This window comes from Salvelinus fontinalis, chromosome 37 (genome assembly GCF_029448725.1).
Source record: "Salvelinus fontinalis isolate EN_2023a chromosome 37, ASM2944872v1, whole genome shotgun sequence".
NCBI classification, from domain to species: domain Eukaryota; kingdom Metazoa; phylum Chordata; class Actinopteri; order Salmoniformes; family Salmonidae; genus Salvelinus; species Salvelinus fontinalis.
This window is the reverse complement of record NC_074701.1, coordinates 8,310,371-8,330,283: the sequence shown is the minus strand read 5'-3', so window position 1 is coordinate 8,330,283 and position 19,913 is coordinate 8,310,371. Positions and strand designations below refer to the sequence as shown.

General features: G+C 47.3%; 2 protein-coding genes across 2 annotated transcripts; both read left to right on the top strand.

The window, feature by feature from the left end:
* The first annotated feature begins 1,460 nt into the window (after positions 1 to 1,460).
* On the top strand, positions 1,461 to 7,271 carry LOC129835911 (cardiac-enriched FHL2-interacting protein-like). Its single transcript, XM_055901617.1, has 3 exons — positions 1,461 to 1,986; positions 6,629 to 7,222; positions 7,257 to 7,271. Exons 2-3 carry the CDS (start codon positions 6,869 to 6,871, stop codon positions 7,269 to 7,271), a joined length of 369 nt encoding a protein of 122 aa, XP_055757592.1. The 5' UTR covers positions 1,461 to 1,986; positions 6,629 to 6,868.
* Positions 7,272 to 7,337: 66 nt separating this feature from the next.
* On the top strand, positions 7,338 to 19,913 carry LOC129835910 (titin homolog). The gene has a single exon (XM_055901616.1). It carries the CDS (start codon positions 7,517 to 7,519, stop codon positions 18,350 to 18,352), a length of 10,836 nt encoding a protein of 3,611 aa, XP_055757591.1. The 5' UTR covers positions 7,338 to 7,516; the 3' UTR covers positions 18,353 to 19,913.

Below are 19,913 nucleotides of genomic sequence, written 5' to 3'. Positions count from 1 at the left end.
ACGATGAGAACTCTCTTGGTAGATAGTGTGGTCGACAGCTTATCATAAGGTACTCTACCTCAGGCGAGCAATACCTCAAGTCTTCTTTAATATTAGACATCGCGCACCAGCTGTTATTGACAAAAAGACACACACCCACCCCTCGTCATACCAGAGGTAGCGTCTCTGTTCTGTGGGTGCACGGAAAATCCCGCCAGCTCTATATTGTCCATTTCTTCTTTCAGCCATGTCTCGGTGAAACATAAGATGTTACAGTTTTTTATGTCCCGTTGGTAGGATAATCTTAATAGTAGGTCATCAATTTAATTTTCTAACGATTGCACGTTAGCAAGGAGAATGTAAGGCATTTGGAGTTTACTCGCTTCTCAGAAGGATCCCCGATCTGCGTCCCTTTTCCGGCGTCTTTTCTTCACGCAAAGGCGTGGATCTGGGTTTGTTCCAGTGAAAGCAGGATATCCTTCTCGTCGGACACGTTAAAGGAAAAATGTCTTCCAGTCCGCGGTGAGTAATCACTTCTCTGATGTCCAGAAGTTATTTTCGGTCATAAGAGACGGTAGCAGCAACATAATGTACACAATTAGTAAAAAAAATAAGTTACAGAAAACGCAAAAAAAATTACAAAATTGCACAATTGTTCGGGAGAAAATAAAACATCAGCCATGTTCTTCGGCGCCATCTTTATGCGTCTGGAGGTGTAACTGTGGTATTTTATGTTAATTAGGATAGGGATAGGCTATCGGTCTAATCGAGGTGTAGACAACAGAACATTTGAGTGTTTTGAGTGTTTGAACTTGTAACGTGGCTGCATGAACTTCTAACGCTGCAGCGTGGGATTGGTCAGACATAAAGTCGGTGTGGTTTCGTTGCATCCGTTGGCAGTATCCGCAACAAGGTAACGCAGGGAGCCGCTTGCGGATTTGACAGCTCTAAAGCAGTTCCAACTCTTACACCGACAAAACAACAACTATGTGGATTTTAGCTAGTGCGGATCTTGCCACGAAAAGATCAAGAAAGGTGCAGGGCATTGTTTTAGTGGTGCATGTTTCCTTGAGCTGTGAAACACACCCAGAACTGAAGACTATAAACAGAATACCTGGAATACAAACAGAGAGGCTGATTGCTGAAAATTGTCCAGGAGAAAATACAGCGCACATGGTCTGGAGTTGGTAGATAATAGTCCTATCTATGGTCAAAAACACAATGACCAACTTCTAGAATAACGTAGAGTAATCTAGAATAATAATCCCAGTTGAAATCTTTGTCCTTATCTGTGGGAGGCTCAGAAACTATTTGTTGATGCGCTGTAGCTCTCCTCTCTGTCGCCATACGAAAAGGGTGAGCTCAGAAGTGAGCTCAACAGGCTATTTTTGTTTCCCAAGGGGGCACATGTGCCTAAGCACCCCCTCCTCCTACCCCCATCCCCTTACCACAACAACAGAACTGGAGGAAAAGGGTTCTCTTCTAACTTTAGACCCATGTTTTTCCCTCTATGTTTTATAGTCTTCCCGAGGTGCTGTTAGCAACTAGCCATTAGCATTAGCCGTTAGCGGACAAGATTTATAAATAGTTTGAGGGGCCTGTTTGTTTCATCTGTCTGACACTCGACACCGACCGTCCGTCAGATAGCTGGTTATGTGCACTAGTTGAAGGCCCTGGTAACCGTCCCCAGCCTGCAACACTAGCTTTCTCCTGGACGGCTCGTCTTTCTCCGCCTGGTCTTCAGACCCTTCGTCTAACCAAGCATCTGACCAGCGCTCCTAGGCCTGAGAGAGTACTGTATGGATGGAGGACTGGGCTGGAGCAGCAGGTTGAGTAGAGAGGCACAGAGCGGTCAGTGTGCTGTCTGAGAGGGCTCTGGGCAACAAAGGGCCTGTCTTCCTGCAGCTGCTGGCTTGGTGCAGCATGCCAAGGCTCTCCTCAGGACAGACTTGTGTTTGAGGATTTACTAAAAGATCACTACACAAATATGGAATACAGCAGCAGAAGGTAAGAGAGTACGCCGGGTTTCTTGCCACCCACTGCTTTGTGTTTTCTTTGGTCATGAACAGGGGTAGATAGATACTGTATGAAGGAACGCATGTGCGCTTATCTCCCATGGGTACTGTATGGTTGACACATTCACTGAAAATAGCTGTTGCTGCACAGTCTTTCACTGCATTGGACTGACTGCAATTGAAACCTATGAACATGGGACTGGAATAGGTACACTACATGACCAAAAGTACACTAATGGTTTTTGTTAAATAGTGATGGGTTCAGTAGCCGTAAGGTGTAATTGTAACTGACCACCGGCCGTTTTAAGGGAGGCCCAGTGGTATCAGGTTTTAGAGGACCTTCATTGGTTAAAAATAAACCTGCCGCATGCACAGATGAAACGAAATCACCCTATGACAGGAGAGATAAGATTATGGGCATCAAAGACCGTGGAGCTAGGACGAGAGACAATCTGTAAGTTTAATGAGGTACACTACATGACCAAAAGTATCTGGACACCTGCTCGTCTAACATCTCATTCCAAAATCATGGGCATTAATATGGAGTTGGTCCCCCCTTTGCTACTAAAACAACCTCCACTCTTCTGGGAAGGCTTTCCACTAGATGTTGGAACATTGCTGCGGGGACTTCCTTCCATTCAGCCACAAAAGCATTAGTGAGGTCAAGCACTGATGTTGGGTGATTAGGCCTGGCTCGCAATCAAAACTCCAATTCATCCCAAAGGTGTTCGATGGGGTTGAGGTCAGGGTTCTGTGCAGGCCAGTTAAGTTCTTCCACACCGATCTCGACAAACCATTTCTGTATGGACCTCGCTTTGTGCACGGGGGGGGCATTCCCCAAACTGTTGCCACAAAGTTGAATTCACAGAATCATCTAGAATGTCATTGTATGCTGTAGCATTAACTTTTCCCTTTACTGGAACGAAGGGGCCCAGCCCGAACCATGAAAAACAGCCCCAGACTATTATTACTCGACCAAACAATACAGTTGGCACTATGCATTCAGAAAGGAGCCGTTGTTGCTCCTAGACGTTTCCACTTCACAATAACAGCACCTACAGTTGCCCGAGGCAGCTCTAGCAAGGCAGAAAGTTGATGAAAGCTGCCATCCAAAAACGGCACTACGTTGAAAGTCACTGAGCTCTTCAGTAAGGCAATTCTACTGCCAACGTTTTCCTATGAAGATTGCATGGCTGTGTTTTCGATTGTATACACCTGTCAGACACGGGTGTGACTGAAATAGCCAAATCCACTAATTTGAAGGGGTGTCCACATACTTTTGTATAGTGTATTTTAAGACCGGGCTGGTATGATGGATGTATGATGGATATTCTGCGATACTGAATGCAGCTTTTCTGTGAATCCCAGGTCAGTGCAATCAAAATCCCTTGTATCTGACCGGTATTGCAGTGTAGTGTGGTCTGCATCTAGTTACTGTAGTGTGTGGTATGTAATGAGTGCTGTGTGATCCTCCCAGACAGGTCAGGAGGTATTAATGGCCCATTGGTAGATATTCTGGGCAGGGTAAAGACTGCCTGGCAGCTGCAGTCAAATGAAACGCACACGATGATCACCCTGTATTACACTCCTCGTACCATTCAGGGTGAATGGTACGTTTATATGCCATTCCAACTCAACAAAATATGTCTTATTAAGTAATTCTATAAGCAAACTAAATATCGCCCCCCAAAAATTTGAGTGGAACATTCCTTTAAATTCCCAAGGGAACGTGCACAATACTGTAGCGCTGTTGGCAACTTTAACCATTTACAAATCTCAGTTGTTCTTTCGAGACACAGGAGACGTCATTCATTGATGGGAAATGCTGTAGTGGGTAAGGAAACGGAAAGGATTTGAACTGAAATGATCAGGTGATTGTTTTCATCGTATAGAGCATTTTTTCCCATTTAATGTTTTCTTTTCAGTTTTGAGAACTGACGTTTGGCTGCCCCAGGTACAATGCTGTTGTATAATCCTTGAACAAGCAGCAATTAATTTATGAGAAAGACCATCCTCCTCCTCCTCCTCCTCCTCTTCCTCCCAGGACGAGCCTCTGGTATTTACATGGTAGTTGCATAGGCAAGTATAGTGTATTTACAGTGTATAGGTACGTATTGTTACTTACAGGTTTTATAGCTTTCTTGCAGTTTATGTAATTATCTGTTTACATTTTGATCTGTGTAACTAACACGTAATAACATACATATTAGGGACACTTGGCAACAAAGTCTTTTATATCAAGAAAAGATTGAGTCTAATGAAAGCATCGTCTAGCAATCTATAATTATTTTTACCCTACCACTCCATGCAACATCACTATTCAGTTTTAGATTTAAGCCATTGAACAGCTGATCGTATTCTTATGAACGACTCGACAAACATTGAGTAAAATCTCATAAGACATTGCTGATGATGACTTGGGCAAGTTCAAGAATCCGGATGCATGAACTTTATATTATATAGTGTATACAGTCAGGTCCATAATGATTGGCACCCTGATAAAGATAAGCAAAAAATATGGTATAAAATATATACAAATACTGAGCTACACTATGTGGACACCCCTTCAAATGATCGGATTCGGCTATTTCAGTCACACCCGTTGCTGGCAGGTGTATAAACTCGAGCACACAGCCATGCAATCTCCATACACAAACAGTGTCAGTAGAATGACCTTACCGATGAGCTCAGTGACTTTCAACGTGGCATCGTCATAGGATGTCACCTTTCCAACAAGTCAGTTAGTCAAATTTCTGCACTACTAGAGCTGCCCCGGTTAACTGTAAGTGCTGTTATTGCAAAGGGGAAATGTCTAGGAGGAACAACAGCTCGGCTAGAAAGTGGTAGGCCACACAAGCTCACAGAACGGAACCGTCCTCGGTTGCAACACTCACCAACGAGTTTCAAATGGCCTTTGGAAGCAACGTCAGCACAATAACTGTTTGTTGGAAACTTAATGAAAAGGGATTCCATGGCCGAGCAGCCGCAGACAAGCCTAAGATCACCATGAGAAGTGCCAAGCGTCGTCCGGAGTGGTGTAAAGCTCGCCGACATTGGACTCTGGAGCAGTGGAAACGCATTCTGTGGAGTGATGAATCACGCTACACCATCTGGCAGTCCGACGGATGAATCTGGGTTTGGCGGATGCCAGGAGAACTCTACCTGCCCCAATGCATAGTGCCAACTGTACAGTTTGGTGGAGGAGGAATAATGGTCTGGGGCTGTTTTTCATGGATCGGGCTAGTGAAGGGTGTCAGTGTAGGGAAACCTTAACGCTACAGCGTACAATGACATTCTAGACGATTCTGTGCTTCCAATTTGGGGAAGGTCCTTTCCTGTTTTAGCATGACAATGCCCCCGTGCACAAAGTGAGGTCCATACAGAAATGGTTTGTCGAGATCAGTGCGGAAGAACTTGACTGGCCTGCACAGAGCCCAGACCTCAACCTCATCGAACACCTTTGGGATGAATTGGAACGTAGACTGCGAGCTAGGCCTAATCGCTCAACATTAGTGCCCGACCTCACTAATGCTCTCGTGGCTGAATGGAAGCAAGTCCCCGCAGCAATGTTCCAACATCTAGTGGAAAGCCTTTCCAGAATAGTGGAGGCTGTTATAGCAGCAAAGGTGGGATCAACTCCATATTAATGACCATGATTTTGGTGGTGTCCACATTCTTTTGGTCATGTAGTGTATATTGTATCCTAAAAAACTGGGGGAAATATATTATTTTATACTAATACAATTTCTCAGAGAAATTACAAATAATTTTTCGCAAAAAGATAGGGTTGCAAGGATAAGGGCACTGAGCATTTTTCTAAAATGTTCTATGAGTTTGGAGAACACCATCCAGAAACTTTCCAGATCCTTGATATCCTTCATCTGCGCTGATCGACTGCCCTCTTCAATTCAAACCACATGTTTTCAATGTGGTTCAAGTCTGGGGACTGAGATGGCCATGGTCAATTCATTTCTTTGTGGATTTTGATGTGCGCTTGGGGTTAATGTCTTGCTGGAAGATCCACTTGCGGCCAAGTTTCAGCCTCCTGGCAAAGGCAACCAGGTTTCTGGTTAAAATATCCTGGAGCTGGGAAAAATCATAATGCCGTTGACCTTAACAAGGGCCCCAGCACCAGTGGAAACAAAATAGATCCACCACCATATTTTACAAGTGGTTACTGGGGTTATTTTCTGCGTATGCATCTTTCTTTCAACGCAAAACCCACCACTGGTGTGTGTGACCAAAGTGCTTTACTTTCATGTGGCTTTCATGACACTGATGAACGCTTAGGCCGAAACACTTGTCTATCTATCTACACCTGAATGTAATAAATACTAAAAAGAAACCACGAATCTCCTTTTCCATCGCCGCTTAATTAACAGAAAGTCGCTTTAAATAGATACAGCTCTTGTTCAATTGCTAAACCACCACCAGTATCCCCTTGCACTTAATAGTAGCTTGACGTAAAGTGATATGGGACAACTTACTTGTATGTTCCCGTTTAGGGCAACAAAGAAAAAGTCTGAGGGTCATGAAGACACAGTCCAATTTTCATTCAATAGATTTAGGCTAAAGAATAATTTTAAGCCTTTTCCACTTTTAACTCTGTTCTCTGGTCTATTCTCTTCCTGCAGGACACACGGGATGTCATGGCTCCTTCTGCTGCAGAAATGCAATACGCCTTAGGGGCCCACCAGGAATACAACCACGCCTTGGGGCTAAGGCCCTCCAAAGAGACTGATTGGGCCCCTCTGAGGTTTCCTAAACCAGCCCCAGCTAAACACTGCTGTCTGGGTGTGTGACTGAGCACTAGACATGAGCTTTGTCTGAGTGAATGTGAGTGTGTGTGTGAGGTGTGTGATTGAGCTTTACCCATGACGACGGTGGAGAAGCGCCACTTCAGCCGGAGGGGCAGCGGCCACAGGAAGCACAGCAGCGGCGGCTTGAGCGACACATCCAGTGGAGGCTCGATCCTGGATGACACAGACCGTGAGGTCAGCAGCCTGACTGACCGAGCCTTCAGGAGCCTCTGCATTGGCGAAGAAGCCATTTACAACGACTCTGACCTGGGCTCCTCACCGTCAGCTCAGAGGGAGAGACACCAGGCCTTCAGCCAAGATATTATAGCTGCCCAGGAGAAGGAGGACAGGGAAAGGGATGCTCTCAAGAGAGCCGCCCACGAGAGCTTCAGCCTCAGTCTCCAGCAATATGGACAGGGAGGGGGTGAGGCGGGTTGGGAGGGGGAGGGGAGGATGTGGACAGGACAGTATGGTTTAGAGAACCAGGGTTATTCAGGGTGGGAGGGGCAAGGGGAGGGGAGGACAGAGGGAAGGGTGTCTACCACATTCCAGCGCTCCTTCATAGACGTGTCTCAGCAGGAGAAGACTCTGAGGGAGGAGAGACTATCCTTCCTGAGTTATGGAGGGTCCGACACCAGCTGGCAGCAGCGTCGCAGTCGCTCCCGAGTCTCCTCTCTCATCAAAGCCTTTAGCTCAGAGGGTTATGGAGGAGGGGACGGGTGGATGGAGGGGAAACTCAGGGACTGGAACAATGAGTCCTCCTGGGACAAGTCAGCTCTGATGAGCATCCAGAGAGAGCTGTCTGAGTTCTCTACGGCATACCCCCATAACTTTAACGCTGGCCCCTTCCCGGCGGCCGGCACCTTCTCCCAGCAGACAGGCCCCTTCTCCCAGCAGACAGGCCCCTTACCCCACAGTAGGAACAGCCTCTACCCCTCTGAGGTATCTTCTGCTGTGTCTCAGTTGGACAAAACATCCTCCTTTATGAGATCCTCCCACGGAAAACACTGTAGTAAACAAAGCATGTTTGCACAGCTCAACTCAACCTCTAACTTCTTTCTCCATAGCGAGTTCAGCCCCTTCCAGCCCCTGTGGAGAGACCATAACAGGTTCCCCTTCCAGCAGGAGGGTGTGTCCGGGTTCATGTCCCCTGCAAACTTCCCTAAATGGTACGACTCACCCATGTACAAGGAGCTGACATTCGAACAGCAGTTCTACGCCCACCCTGGGATCAAGGAGACAGTGTATGGACCCCAACGTAAGCCCCTGGAGGGGGGCTCCACAGTGCTGCAGAAGGCCTCAGCCCTGGAGAAACGCTCTGAGTCTGAGCTGGCCGGTCACCACCCACCATGGAAACGCACCCAGAGCGCGGGGTCAAACAGATATCTCTCACTCCGTCCCTCGACGGTCTCTCCTACCAGTGAGAGGTCCCGGCGTGGCCACGATGCTGTCAGCGCCATCACTGAGTTCCAGCACACTGAGCGGTTCACCAAATTGACCGCAGAGCAGAGTGTTACAACAGTCCTAAACAGCGCCGAGCAGAGTAGTGTCGTGAAAGGCAACAAGAACAGTGTCATTTCCTTTCACAACAAGGTTAGCACAGTAGCAGTGGAGCAGGGTGTAGTCGCTAGCAACACCAGCACCAATCCCTTTAACATCACCCAGCTGCTGACGCCTGTCATCCACAACCACCAGGACACCTCAGAAGCTCTGCAGTACACCCTTTCCCCCTCCGTCGCCATCGAGCAACCATCCGCCACAGTATCAGTGGAGCCGGTTGTAGTCGCTAGCAACCCCAGCACCACTCCCTTTAACTTCACCCAGCAGTTAACACCTGTCATCCACAATCCGCAAGACACTGACACCACCTCGGAGGTGCTACAGTACGCCCTCTCACCCCCCCTCGCTCTCGAACAGCCCGCCGTCTGGTGCGAGAGAGAGAGGGAGAGAAGGGGGGCCACACCAGAGGTGAGGATTTCCAGCTACAAGTCCAGAGCGTCCGGTCTCCTCTTTAACCTGAAAGACAATAGGAAGAGGGTGAAAAGCACATACAGTCCCACCAAGTTCAAAGGCCTGGAGGTGACTGGCAGGAGTAAATCTAACCTGGACGGCTATGAGCCCAGAGACACAGTGATAGATATGCCAGCCTACTTAGACATCCCTGTTCCCCAGGTGGTAGTACAGGAGGAGCCCAATGCAATAGACATTTCATTTCACCCCCATACCAACCCACAGTATAGCCCCTCATTGCAGCCAACCACTGCACACTCTGACCAACACTTGGATTACACAGACACTAGTAAACCAGAGGCCTATCAGGCAGTGAAGTCGTCTCAGACTCAGGAGGAGATGGTTTACCGTCAGGAGTACAGTGGATACTGCAGCAACAGAGATCCGCTCACTACCAGTCAGAACGGCCAAGGTGGGTTATCACAATTTATTCAATCCGATGAAATAAGTAGGACTGAGCACCTCCAAAATGATATGTATGAGCAAGTCAGCCCCACGAAACCAGGCCTAGACAACACCCTTCCCACAGTGAGCTCGCACCTCCCTAACACTAAGCCCAAACCTTACCCTAGCCCTAATTCTACCCCTAACCCACTCCCAGCAGTCCTAGACACTTACAGGACAGATGGAATCACTGCAAACCAAACCAACACTGCAAACAGAGACGCACTAGTATCCAAACAAAGTATTGAGCCCAATACAAACCAGACTACGGTAGAGAGATACACAAAGACAGGTGGATATGAGCAAGTAAGAGAGAACAAATATGGTTTTGGTGTGAATGTTACAACAGAAGTGCCTCCATGGAAGGGGGAGATCGCTGCGCTTATCGAAAAAGACAAACAGTCTCTACCCTCACACAGAGCAGCTACACTGAAGCAGGACCCAAACCAGAAATATGGAAATGAGTGGAATATATATGGACAACAAGAAAAGAGAGAACAGGGGCAGCAGAATGCATCTGGTGGAAGGCTGCATCCAGCTGGTGAAGTCTTAAGAGGTCAAAATATCCTTCCATATAAGGAAATGCTTCCGGTTCCTGACCACACACTGGCCAATCAGGAGGAACTGTCAAACAGATTCGCTCAAAACACAGTCTGCCCTCTTAGTCAGCAGATCCTCAGCGACACCGTAGAAGAGCAACGCTATTCTGGGACTTTTATGGACAAGTATGGAACTGTAGATCAGTATCGAGTCAATGAGGAATCTCTCACCACCAAAGAGAAGCGTCAGAACCAAAATGAGCACCTGCACAGGGGTACAGGACAAGACCACAGGAAACAGAGTCTGTATTCGGAGGGCGATAAGACATATACAGTCCATAACACCCTGACAGAAAGAGAGCAACCTGTTCAGAGAAAACCACATGCCCCATGGGTGGAAGACAACAAACTACCCGGACACAAAGGATATGTAGATAAACAACAATATGACCAGGATATACAGTGGAGTTCATCATACAAGAATGAGAACAGACAACACAGCGACAGTGCAGCTACAACAGCACAATGTGCAAAAGATCACAATCAGTATACCGACAGGACTGCTGCAATACTGCAACAGACAAATGGAGAATTTAGTGCAATTAACAGTCACCAATATCCCAAAAGTACTACAAATAACCCCAGTAATATGCACACAACAGGGCTAGCTGAAGCAGAGCTAGCTGAAGCAGAACAAGCTCAATTAGAGCAAGATAAAGCAGTGTTAGCTGAATCAAAACAGGCTAAAATCGAGCAAGTAAAAGCAGAGCTAGATAAAGCAGAACAAGTTCAAGCAGGTATAGCTGAAGCAGAGTTAGCTAAAGCAGAGCTAGCTAAAGGAGAGCTAGCTAAAGCAGAACAAGCTAAATTAGAGCAAGATAAAGCAGTGTTAGCTAAATCAAAACAGGCTAAAATAGAGCAAGTGAAAGCAGAGCTAGATAACGCAGAACAAGTTCAAGCAGATATAGCTAAAGCAGAGTTAGCTAACGCAGAGTTAGCTAAAGCAGAACAAGCTAAATCAGAGTTAGCTCAAGCTAAACTTGCTAAAGCAGAGCAAGCTAAAGCAGAACTAGAAAAAGCAGAGGAAGCTAAAACTGAGTTAGCTAAAGCAGAGCAGGCTAAAGCAGAACAAGTGAAACCAGAGATGGCTAAAGCAGAGCAAGCTAAATCAGTGAGCGCTAGAGCAGAGAAAGCTAAAACTGAGTTGCCTAAAACAGAACAAAACAAAACAGAGCAAGCTAAAGCAGAACTAGCTAAAGTAGAGTTAGCAAAAGCTCAAACAGAACAAGCAAAAGCAGATCTTGCTAAAGCTAAACTAGCTAAAGCAAAGTTAGCTCAAGCAAAAAAATCTAAAGCAGAGAAAGTGAAATCAGAGCTAGCAAAAACAGAGTTGGCTAAAGTAGAGAAAGATAAAGAAGAGTTAGCTAAAACTCAAGGGGAACAAGCTAAAGCAGAGTTGGTTAAAGCAGAGTTGGTTAAAGCAGAGTTGGTTAAAGCAGAGTTGGTTAAAGCAGAGTTGGTTAAAGCAGAGTTGGTTAAAGCAGAGTTGGTTAAAGCAGAGTTGGTTAAAGCAGAGTTGGTTAAAGCAGAGTTGGTTAAAGCAGAGTTAGCTAAAGCAGAGTTAGCTAAAGCAGAGTTAGCCAAAACAGAACAAGCTAAAGCAGAAACTGCTAAAGCAGCGTCAGCTAAAGCAGAGCATGATGAACCCGCCCAGTACAGTTCATGGTCAGCCAGCGAGGACCGATACGGCATAAATGATATCCTCACTACCAGAGACTATGAACAGGTGAAGAGAGAGCGACTGAGAGAGAGAAAGCACACTGCCAACGAAGCCGTTTCAGCAGCGGGCGACACATTCACATATCTCAACATATCTGCAAAGGCCGAGAACAAAACACTCCAACCGAACGATGTCTCTCCCATCAGCAGGTGTGAAAGGGTAGACAGGGGCGGAGATGACTACAACAGATTGAGAGAGAAATACGGGTTCAGTCATGCAGTTCCAGCTAAGGGAAACAAACAGCCCTCTAAGGATGTAGCTGCGGCAGATGACTGTAAAAAGACTCCGAGGGCTGCACTTGCCACTAATGAACATGAGCGGGGGAATGAGGGCCAATGGGTGTACAGCGAGTCATCCAAACAATTCAAACTGGCCAGTCAGATCGAGAGTAAGACGACGCCGGCTGACCCGACTGTAGCAATGGTGAAAGACGTCCATCCGTCCTCCTTCAGAGCTCTGTCACTAAAGGAGAAAGGCCAGACCAAGCAAGAGATACTGACGTCGAAACTGAAGGCCCACGCTGAAAAGGAGATCTCAGCCATCAAAGAGAAAGGTTTTGGTAAACGAGACAGACTCCTATCAAGAAACCCCACCAAGCACCAGGAACAGAGAGGGAGAGGTCAGAATGGACAGGAAGTGAAGAGCGTTAAAAATAATCCATCCAGGGGTGAAAAACAAACAAACAGCCAACTCAGCATCAGGAAGGAAGCAGGTCAATCAGAACATAGAAAGCCAGCTAAAACTGAAGCATCGGCTGTCAGTGACGGTCAACAGTCCAGAGCATCACTGGAACAGGCCATGAACAGGTCAAAGGTCAGTGATGCAATTGAAAAGGAAGGGCGTCAGTCAAAGAAGGAGGAAAGTAAAAATGAGGCCATTTCTGGTGACAGTTTGCAGATCATGGGGATAATGGTGACCATAAGAGAACCCTCGGTGAATGAAGACAACGTTTCTACTCCACGTCAACCCGCCCCAGTAAAAGATAAGATAAACATGGAAAAAGAGGAAAATATTTCCAATAAAAATGAACTCAGCTCAGGTCAACTTCCCAGCAACAATTCAGGCCATTTGAAACAAGAGACTCCTCCAGCCATGGCTCCCATTGCAGATGAAAGCGTTTCAGAAAATGAAGTTAGATCAATTGTAACAAGCAAAAGGGAAGACACTACATTTGCTGAGCCTGTAATTACAGAAAAGGCCAGAGTTAAACAGCAAACACAGTTGCCAGAAGGGAACGGTGAACCTAAAACAGAATGTGTTATAAGTGGGAGTAAGCAGGCTAGAAGTGCACCTGAAACCACAAAGAAAGATCCCGAAAAAAATGACAAATCTGTGAGGAACGAGAATTGTTCACGGGAGATTCCTAAATCGTATGGGAGAGATAAGTCTCAGAGGGAAACTCTACTCCATGACACCCCTGCAGTTAACGATGGACGCTCAGCAGAGGTCAAATCGGCTAAAAATAAACAGTTGGCTGAAACTCAACCTCTCCTCTTTAAACATAGCATCACCGCAAGAAACGCTAACGACTACGCAAATAACAACCATCCTACTAATGAAAGCATCGGCAAGGCCGACCTTGCAGCGGTGGAAATGGCAAAGAGCAGTGTCATTCAAGGTGGCGAAGACATCAGTGTTCAAGATGGCCAAGTGGAGAATGTACACATAGAAAGTATTACAATCCATGTTGTATCATCAATAAGTGAGATTGACAACCACAAAACTACTGAAAGTCACTCAGTTACCAAACACGTTTCTTCAAGAGCAGAGAAACCCACTGGTGACAACAATGTCCACATTGATAGCATAGCCATCCGTGTTGTGTCAGGTGTGAGTGAGAACAGCAATGTGGAAACAAACGCAAAAGAGAGAGGGCATAACCCGACACTTCCAAGTGAAAAAGTGTCTCGTAAACCAGAGGTGAAACCAAGACAGAAGGTGCTGCCTACTGTCCCTACTGCCATCGCAGACTACGCCAGACTAAAGGTGATCTCTACAGAAGAAGATTCCCCTCCTAACGTGGACAGTCCAAGCAGAAAGGATGGATATTTTCCCATGATACAGACTCTCCGCAGTAGATGTCCAGTCTTTACAGCTGAACAGGAAGACCCCCCGGGGACCGGAGGGATGATGAGGAAAGAAGAGGTATCTGTGAAAGAACCAGAGATTCCCTCCAAACTAAACACGGAGGGTAAGACAGGAGTGGTGTCTTCCATGGAGCAGGAACAGAGAAAGAAAGGGATGTTCAGACTGAGGGAAAAAGAAAAACAGGCAATCTCATTCAATGAGGCAAAAACTACTGAGGGACTCACAGAGACACACTCTCTTAAACACGACACTGTGCCACAACCAGAACATGCAACCACTTCAGGGTACCAACTTGGGTACCAATCTGGGATTGATTGGAACCAAAGGCTCTATCAATCCCAGAATACTCCTCTGCCAGCTCGCGCCATACCCTCAGAGGTTGACGTTGAGACCAGAAACCCCTCTTTCTCACAACAACCGACCCAACCCACCCATGTTGACATGCCTGGAAAAGACCTGTTCTCCCCTACAGAGGCAACGCAATATATGGAGAAAACACATGCAACACAGGCCTCTCTGGGAGACATATATAGCATGGAGAAGAGAGAGGAGAGGAGAGAGAGACAGAGAGAGGAGCAGAGGAAAGAGGAGAGGAAGACAAGACAGAGAGAGGAGGAGAGGATGGTGAGAAACAAAGAGGAGAGGAAAGAGGAGGAGAGGAAGGTAAGATGGAGAGATGAGGAGAGGATGGTGATTGCGAGACATAAAGAAGTCGAGAGGAAAGAGGAAGAGAGAAGAGAGCAACAGCTACGGAGAGAGGAGAAGAAAGCGGAGGAGAGGAGGAAGAGACAAAGAGAAGAGGAGAAGATGGCGAGACAGAGAGAGGAGGAGAAGAAAGAGGAGGAGAGGAGAGCAACACAGAGAGAAGAGGAGAAGATGGCGAGACAGAGAGAGGAAGAGAAGAAAGAGAAGGAGAGGAGAGAGCAACAGTGTCACAGAGAGGAGGAAAATAAAGAAGAGGAGAAGAGGAAAGAGGAGGAGAGGAGAGAGCTACAGCGACAGAGAGGGAAGGAGGAGAAGGAGGAGGAGAGGAGAGCGACACAGAGAGAAGAAGAGAGAATGGCAAGACAGAGAGAGGAGGAGAAGAACGAGAAGGAGAGGAGAGAGCAACAGCGACAGAGAGAGGAGGAGAAGAAAGAGGAGGAGAGGGTGGTGAGACAGAAAGAGGAGGAGAAGGACAGAATAGAACAACAGCGACAGAAAGAGGAGAAGAAAGAGGAGGAGAGGAGGGTGAGACAGATAGAGGAGGAGAGGAAAGAGGAGTTGAGGAGGGCGAGACAGAGAGAAGAGGAGAGGATAGCAAGACAGAAAGAGGAGGATCTGAAAGAGGAAGAGAGGAGAGAGCAACAGAGAAAAAAGGAAGAGAGGGCAAGACAGAGAGAAGGGGAGAGGATGGTGAGACAGAAAGAAGAGGAGAGGAAAGAGGAGGAGAGGAGAGCGACACAGATAGAAGAAGAGAGAATGGCAAGACAGAAAGAGGAGGAGAGGAGAGAGCAACAGCGACAGAAAGAGGAGGAGAAGAAAGAGGAGGAGAGGTTGGTGAGACAGAAAGAGGAGGAGAAGGACAGAATAGAACAACAGCGACAGAAAGAGGAGAAGAAAGAGGAGGAGAGGAGGGTGAGACAGATAGAGGAGGAGAGGAAAGAGGAGTTGAGGAGGGCGAGACAGAGAGAAGAGGAGAGGATAACAAGACAGAAAGAGGAGGATCTGAAAGAGGAAGAGAGGAGAGAGCAACAGAGAAAAAAGGAGGAGAGGGCAAGACAGAGAGAAGGGGAGAGGATGGTGAGACAGAAAGAAGAGGAGAGGAAAGAGGAGGAGAGGAGAGCGACACAGATAGAAGAAGAGAGAATGGCAAGACAGAAAGAGGAGGAGATGAGAGAGCAACAGCGACAGAAAGAGGAGGAGAAGAAAGAGGAGGAGAGGGTGGTGAGACAGAAAGAGGAGGAGAAGGACAGAATAGAACAACAGCGACAGAAAGAGGAGAAGAAAGATGAGGAGAGGAGGGTGAGACAGATAGAGGAGGAGAGGAAAGAGGAGTTGAGGAGGGCGAGACAGAGAGAAGAGGAGAGGATAGCAAGACAGAAAGAGGAGGATCTGAAAGAGGAAGAGAGGAGAGAGCAACAGAGAAAAAAGGAGGAGAGGGCAAGACAGAGAGAAGGGGAGAGGATGGTGAGACAGAAAGAAGAGGAGAGGAAAGAGGAGGAGAGGAGAGCGACACAGATAGAAGAAGAGAGAATGGCAAGACAGAAAGAGGAGGAGAGGAAAGAGGAGTTGATAGGGGAACAACGACAGATAGAGGGGATGAAAGAGGGGAAGATGAGGGCGAGACAGAAAGAGGAGGAGATGAAAGAGGAGAGGAGAGAGCTACAGCGACAGAAAGAACAGAAGAAAGAGGAGGAGAGGAGGGTGAGACAGAAAGAGGAGGATATTACAAATCAACAGCGACAGAGAGGGAAGGAGGAGAAGAAAGAGGAGAGGAAGGCGAGACAGAGAGAAGAGGAGAGGATGGCGAGACAGAAAGAGGAGGAAATGAGAGAGGAACAGCAACGGAGAGAGCAGGAAAAGAAAGAGGAGGAGAGGATGGTGAAACAGAAAGAAGAGGAGAGGAAAGAGGAGAGGAGAGAGCAACAGCGACAAAGAGATGAGGAAAAGATGGCGAGACAGAACGAGAAAGAGAGGAAAGAGAAGGAGAGGAGAGACCCACAGCGACAGAGAGAGGATGAGAAAAAAGAGGAGAAGCAGAGGGCGAGACAGAGACAGAGAGAGAAGGAGAAGATGGATGCTCTCCAGTATTACTCCATCAGCAGCCCTGAGGGTCAAACCAGACCCAGGGACATACCCCTCTTCTCCCCCCAGCCTTCCCCACGCAGGGGGGACCTTGAGGACTGGGAGTCCTGTGGAAGACCTCACCTCCCTACCTCCCCTGCCCCCCCTTCCACCCGCTCCAACACCTCCTCCCCTGCCCTCGGGGGCAAGCCCACCATGTTCAGAGTCAAAGACAACACCTTCAGAGGCTCCTCTCTCACCAAGTCCGTCAAACCACTCTTCCACAAGAGCTTTGGAGAAGAGTTCAAGGTGGGCTCAGCCCTCTGGAGCGGATCAGAGATGGGAGACGAGGAGCTTGAGAGGACAGGAGAGAGCGTACATGAAAGGCTGAGAGAGAGCGCCGGGACTCCTGTGTATCATGACTCCGCCATCTCGTCACACCGACTCCCCCGCATCCGAGAGACTCAGCCCTCGAAAGAGTTCACCGCCCCCTCGGAGACCACCTACACATACCCTTACTCCAGGCTCCAATCCAGGAGGAATGTGGCTCTGGACGACGATGACTCTCGCTCGATGATCAGCAACATGTCTGGGGATGTTGAGAGTTATGCCACCAGTGTAGCCGACCTGTCTGACTCTGAGTTCGCCAGCAGGGGGGGCTATAGCAGGCCAGATTCAGCCTGTAGTTTTATCAGTGACGTAGGACGGCCACTGGGGAAGCCCCCGACTGTTCCTCCTAAGAGTGAGAAAGCTCTACGGAGAGCCAAGAGGCTCACAACCCGCAGGATAAAGAAAGAGTCGAAGACTGAGACAGACAGCATTACTGACTTAGTGAAGAAACCGGTCCATGCAGTCGCTAGTGTCCCCTCCTCACCCTCAGAGCTACGATCCTCCAACCGTCACGCTCTTGCCTCCCCCCATTTCGCTGCCCCTATCTCTCTGCCCCTTGCCCCAACTCACATCTCCAGTGTCCCCTGTTCTCCAACTGATTCAGGATCCACTCATCACCCATCCTTCCACGCCTCCCCCCACGCCAAAGCCCCTGTCTCCCACCCCCGAGTCACAACGCAAGTGGCCAGTGTGCCCTCCTCCCCCACCCACCACCACCATGCTCACCCCAGACACCTTGTCTCACCCCTGGCCTCCCCCCTGAATGTCCCTCAGTACCACGTAGACCCCTACTACCCTTCCCCACCCTCCCTCAACCTCCCCCAGCACTTCACCCAAGGTTTAACCCAGAAGAAGGTTCTACAGGACCCGGGGTCTGGTCAGTACTTTGTGGTTGACATGCCTGTCCAGGTGAAGACCAAGACCTTCTTTGACCCAGAGACGAGGAAGTACGTCCAACTGAATGTCCGTCAGTCGGGTCAGGGAGGCTCTCTGTCTCAGCCCCAGCCACAGTGTTATCCCCAGTCCCTCCCCGAAGACTCATACACCCAGCCCCAACCCCAAACATATCCCCCATACACCCAGCCCCAGGCTCATCCAGCCAGCCGGCCCTATGTGCTCTACCAGGGATACCCCCAGAGATACCAGCCCATGCCCGTATCATCCCTGCCCACTCACAGGTCTCTCTCTGGGGTGTCTGCCTTGGTGTCTCCCACCCAGGACCCACAGCCCACAGAGGAGAGTCAGGGTTGGGCAGAGGAGGGAGAGAGGCAGGGGGAGGGCTGGAACAGCCAGTGTTGTGAAGGAGAGGAGGAGATAATGGAGAGAGAGACATATGGACAGAGCTACAGCCAAGAGCAGACACCTTACATGGACACAGCTCATGACGCACGCACTGCCCATGACTCACACGCTGCGTACGACACACACAACCAGCTGGACAAAGGCGCAGTGGACGTTGAGGATACTAACCCCGCCCCCCACCGTGATATCATCACCATGAGCGAGCTGGAGGACTTTGCTATGGATTCTGGTGACTGGTGACACTGATTGACAGCTTTTGTTTCACAGGTCCTGTTAGGATCGTGTTCATTAGGCACCGAACAGAAGAAAACGGACTGAGATTGTCTTTTTCCCGTTTCGAGCCCTGATAATGAACACAGCCCTGGTTTCCCTAGAGCAGAGGTTCAAGCATCAAAGAGACTTATAAAAGGCTGAATAGCATTTCATCTAATGGAATTAACAGCTGTGTTTTAAAGTGTTTTGATTGCATTTACATGCAAAAATACAGATTTCACAGAAGCCCAATACATAGTTTTAAGAACAAATCAAATGAAAGAAAATTCACATGCGTGGTAGACAACAGGTGTAGGCTAACAGTGAAATGCTAACTTACGGGTCCTTTTCCAACAATGCAGAGTTGAAGATTAGATACTAAATCAAATGAAATAATTGTCTGGCCATAAATAAATAGAATAAACTAGGCAACCGGATAGATAATAGACAGTAGCAGCAGTGTGTGTGTGTGTGTGTGTGTGTGTGTGTGTGTGTGTGTGTGTGTGTGTGTGTGTGTGTGTGTGTGTGTGTGTGTGTGTGTGTGTTTGTGTGTTTGTGTGTTTGTGTGTGTGTGTGTGTGTGTGTGTGTGTGTGTGTGTGTGTGTGTGTGTGTGTGTGTGTGTGTGTGTGTGAGAGTTGTGGTGCGAGTGAAGCGATGTGGCTTTATATGTGACTTATTTCAGATCTTTGTCTGCTGTAATTGACTATTTTGTTTTGTTTTTCTTTCGAAAATTATCCCTCTTCTGAGACATTTTGTAAAGCTTGCTGTTATATTGCTGATGTTGATCTTTTTGTAGTTTTGTAGTGGAATTATGAATTAGATTAAGGCTATTTATTATTAACTGCTTCACAGAAATGTTTACCATTCCATATTTTGAATGTGATATGCTGTCTAGGATATTCTTGCGGTGCATTTGATCGATATGTCACGGTCACCTAGAACTTTTACTAATATTAGTGAATAGGGAATAAGAACACAACACAATAGATATCTACAGTATTTAACCGTTTCAATGCTGAGAGTACTTCTGGGGATGCAGTTTAGCAGGTTGTAGAAACCAAAGTTCTCATTAGCTACATCTGTTACCGGTGTAAACGTCAAATGGATTGGATTATTATTTACACCTCAATTTGGTTGGTGTGCATGAAATATTGTCAAACAATGTGGTGGCGATTCTGCAACAAGGTCTCCTTAGAATATGTCAGAATAGTGACATATGGGGAATTGAACCATTAGACCATATGTCACCTAAACTGAAAGGTCTATGCAAAGTGAACACAAAACTTGTATTTATGCAAATATGCAACCACATTGTGTAGCTGTGAACGCTGATTTAAATATGAATGTTTAGTAGATTTGCTTTCAATAAATAGATCCACATTTCTGAAGTGAGAAATGTGTACAGGGTTTCTCCCTTGCTGTGAATAATATAGTGTGAGATGGACTTAACGAAAGCACAATTTATCACTCTGTATGAACTTTCTTTGTCAGTATTTTGGATGTCTTTCAGAAGCACTTTGTAAAGAAGCAAATAAACAAATGATGTGT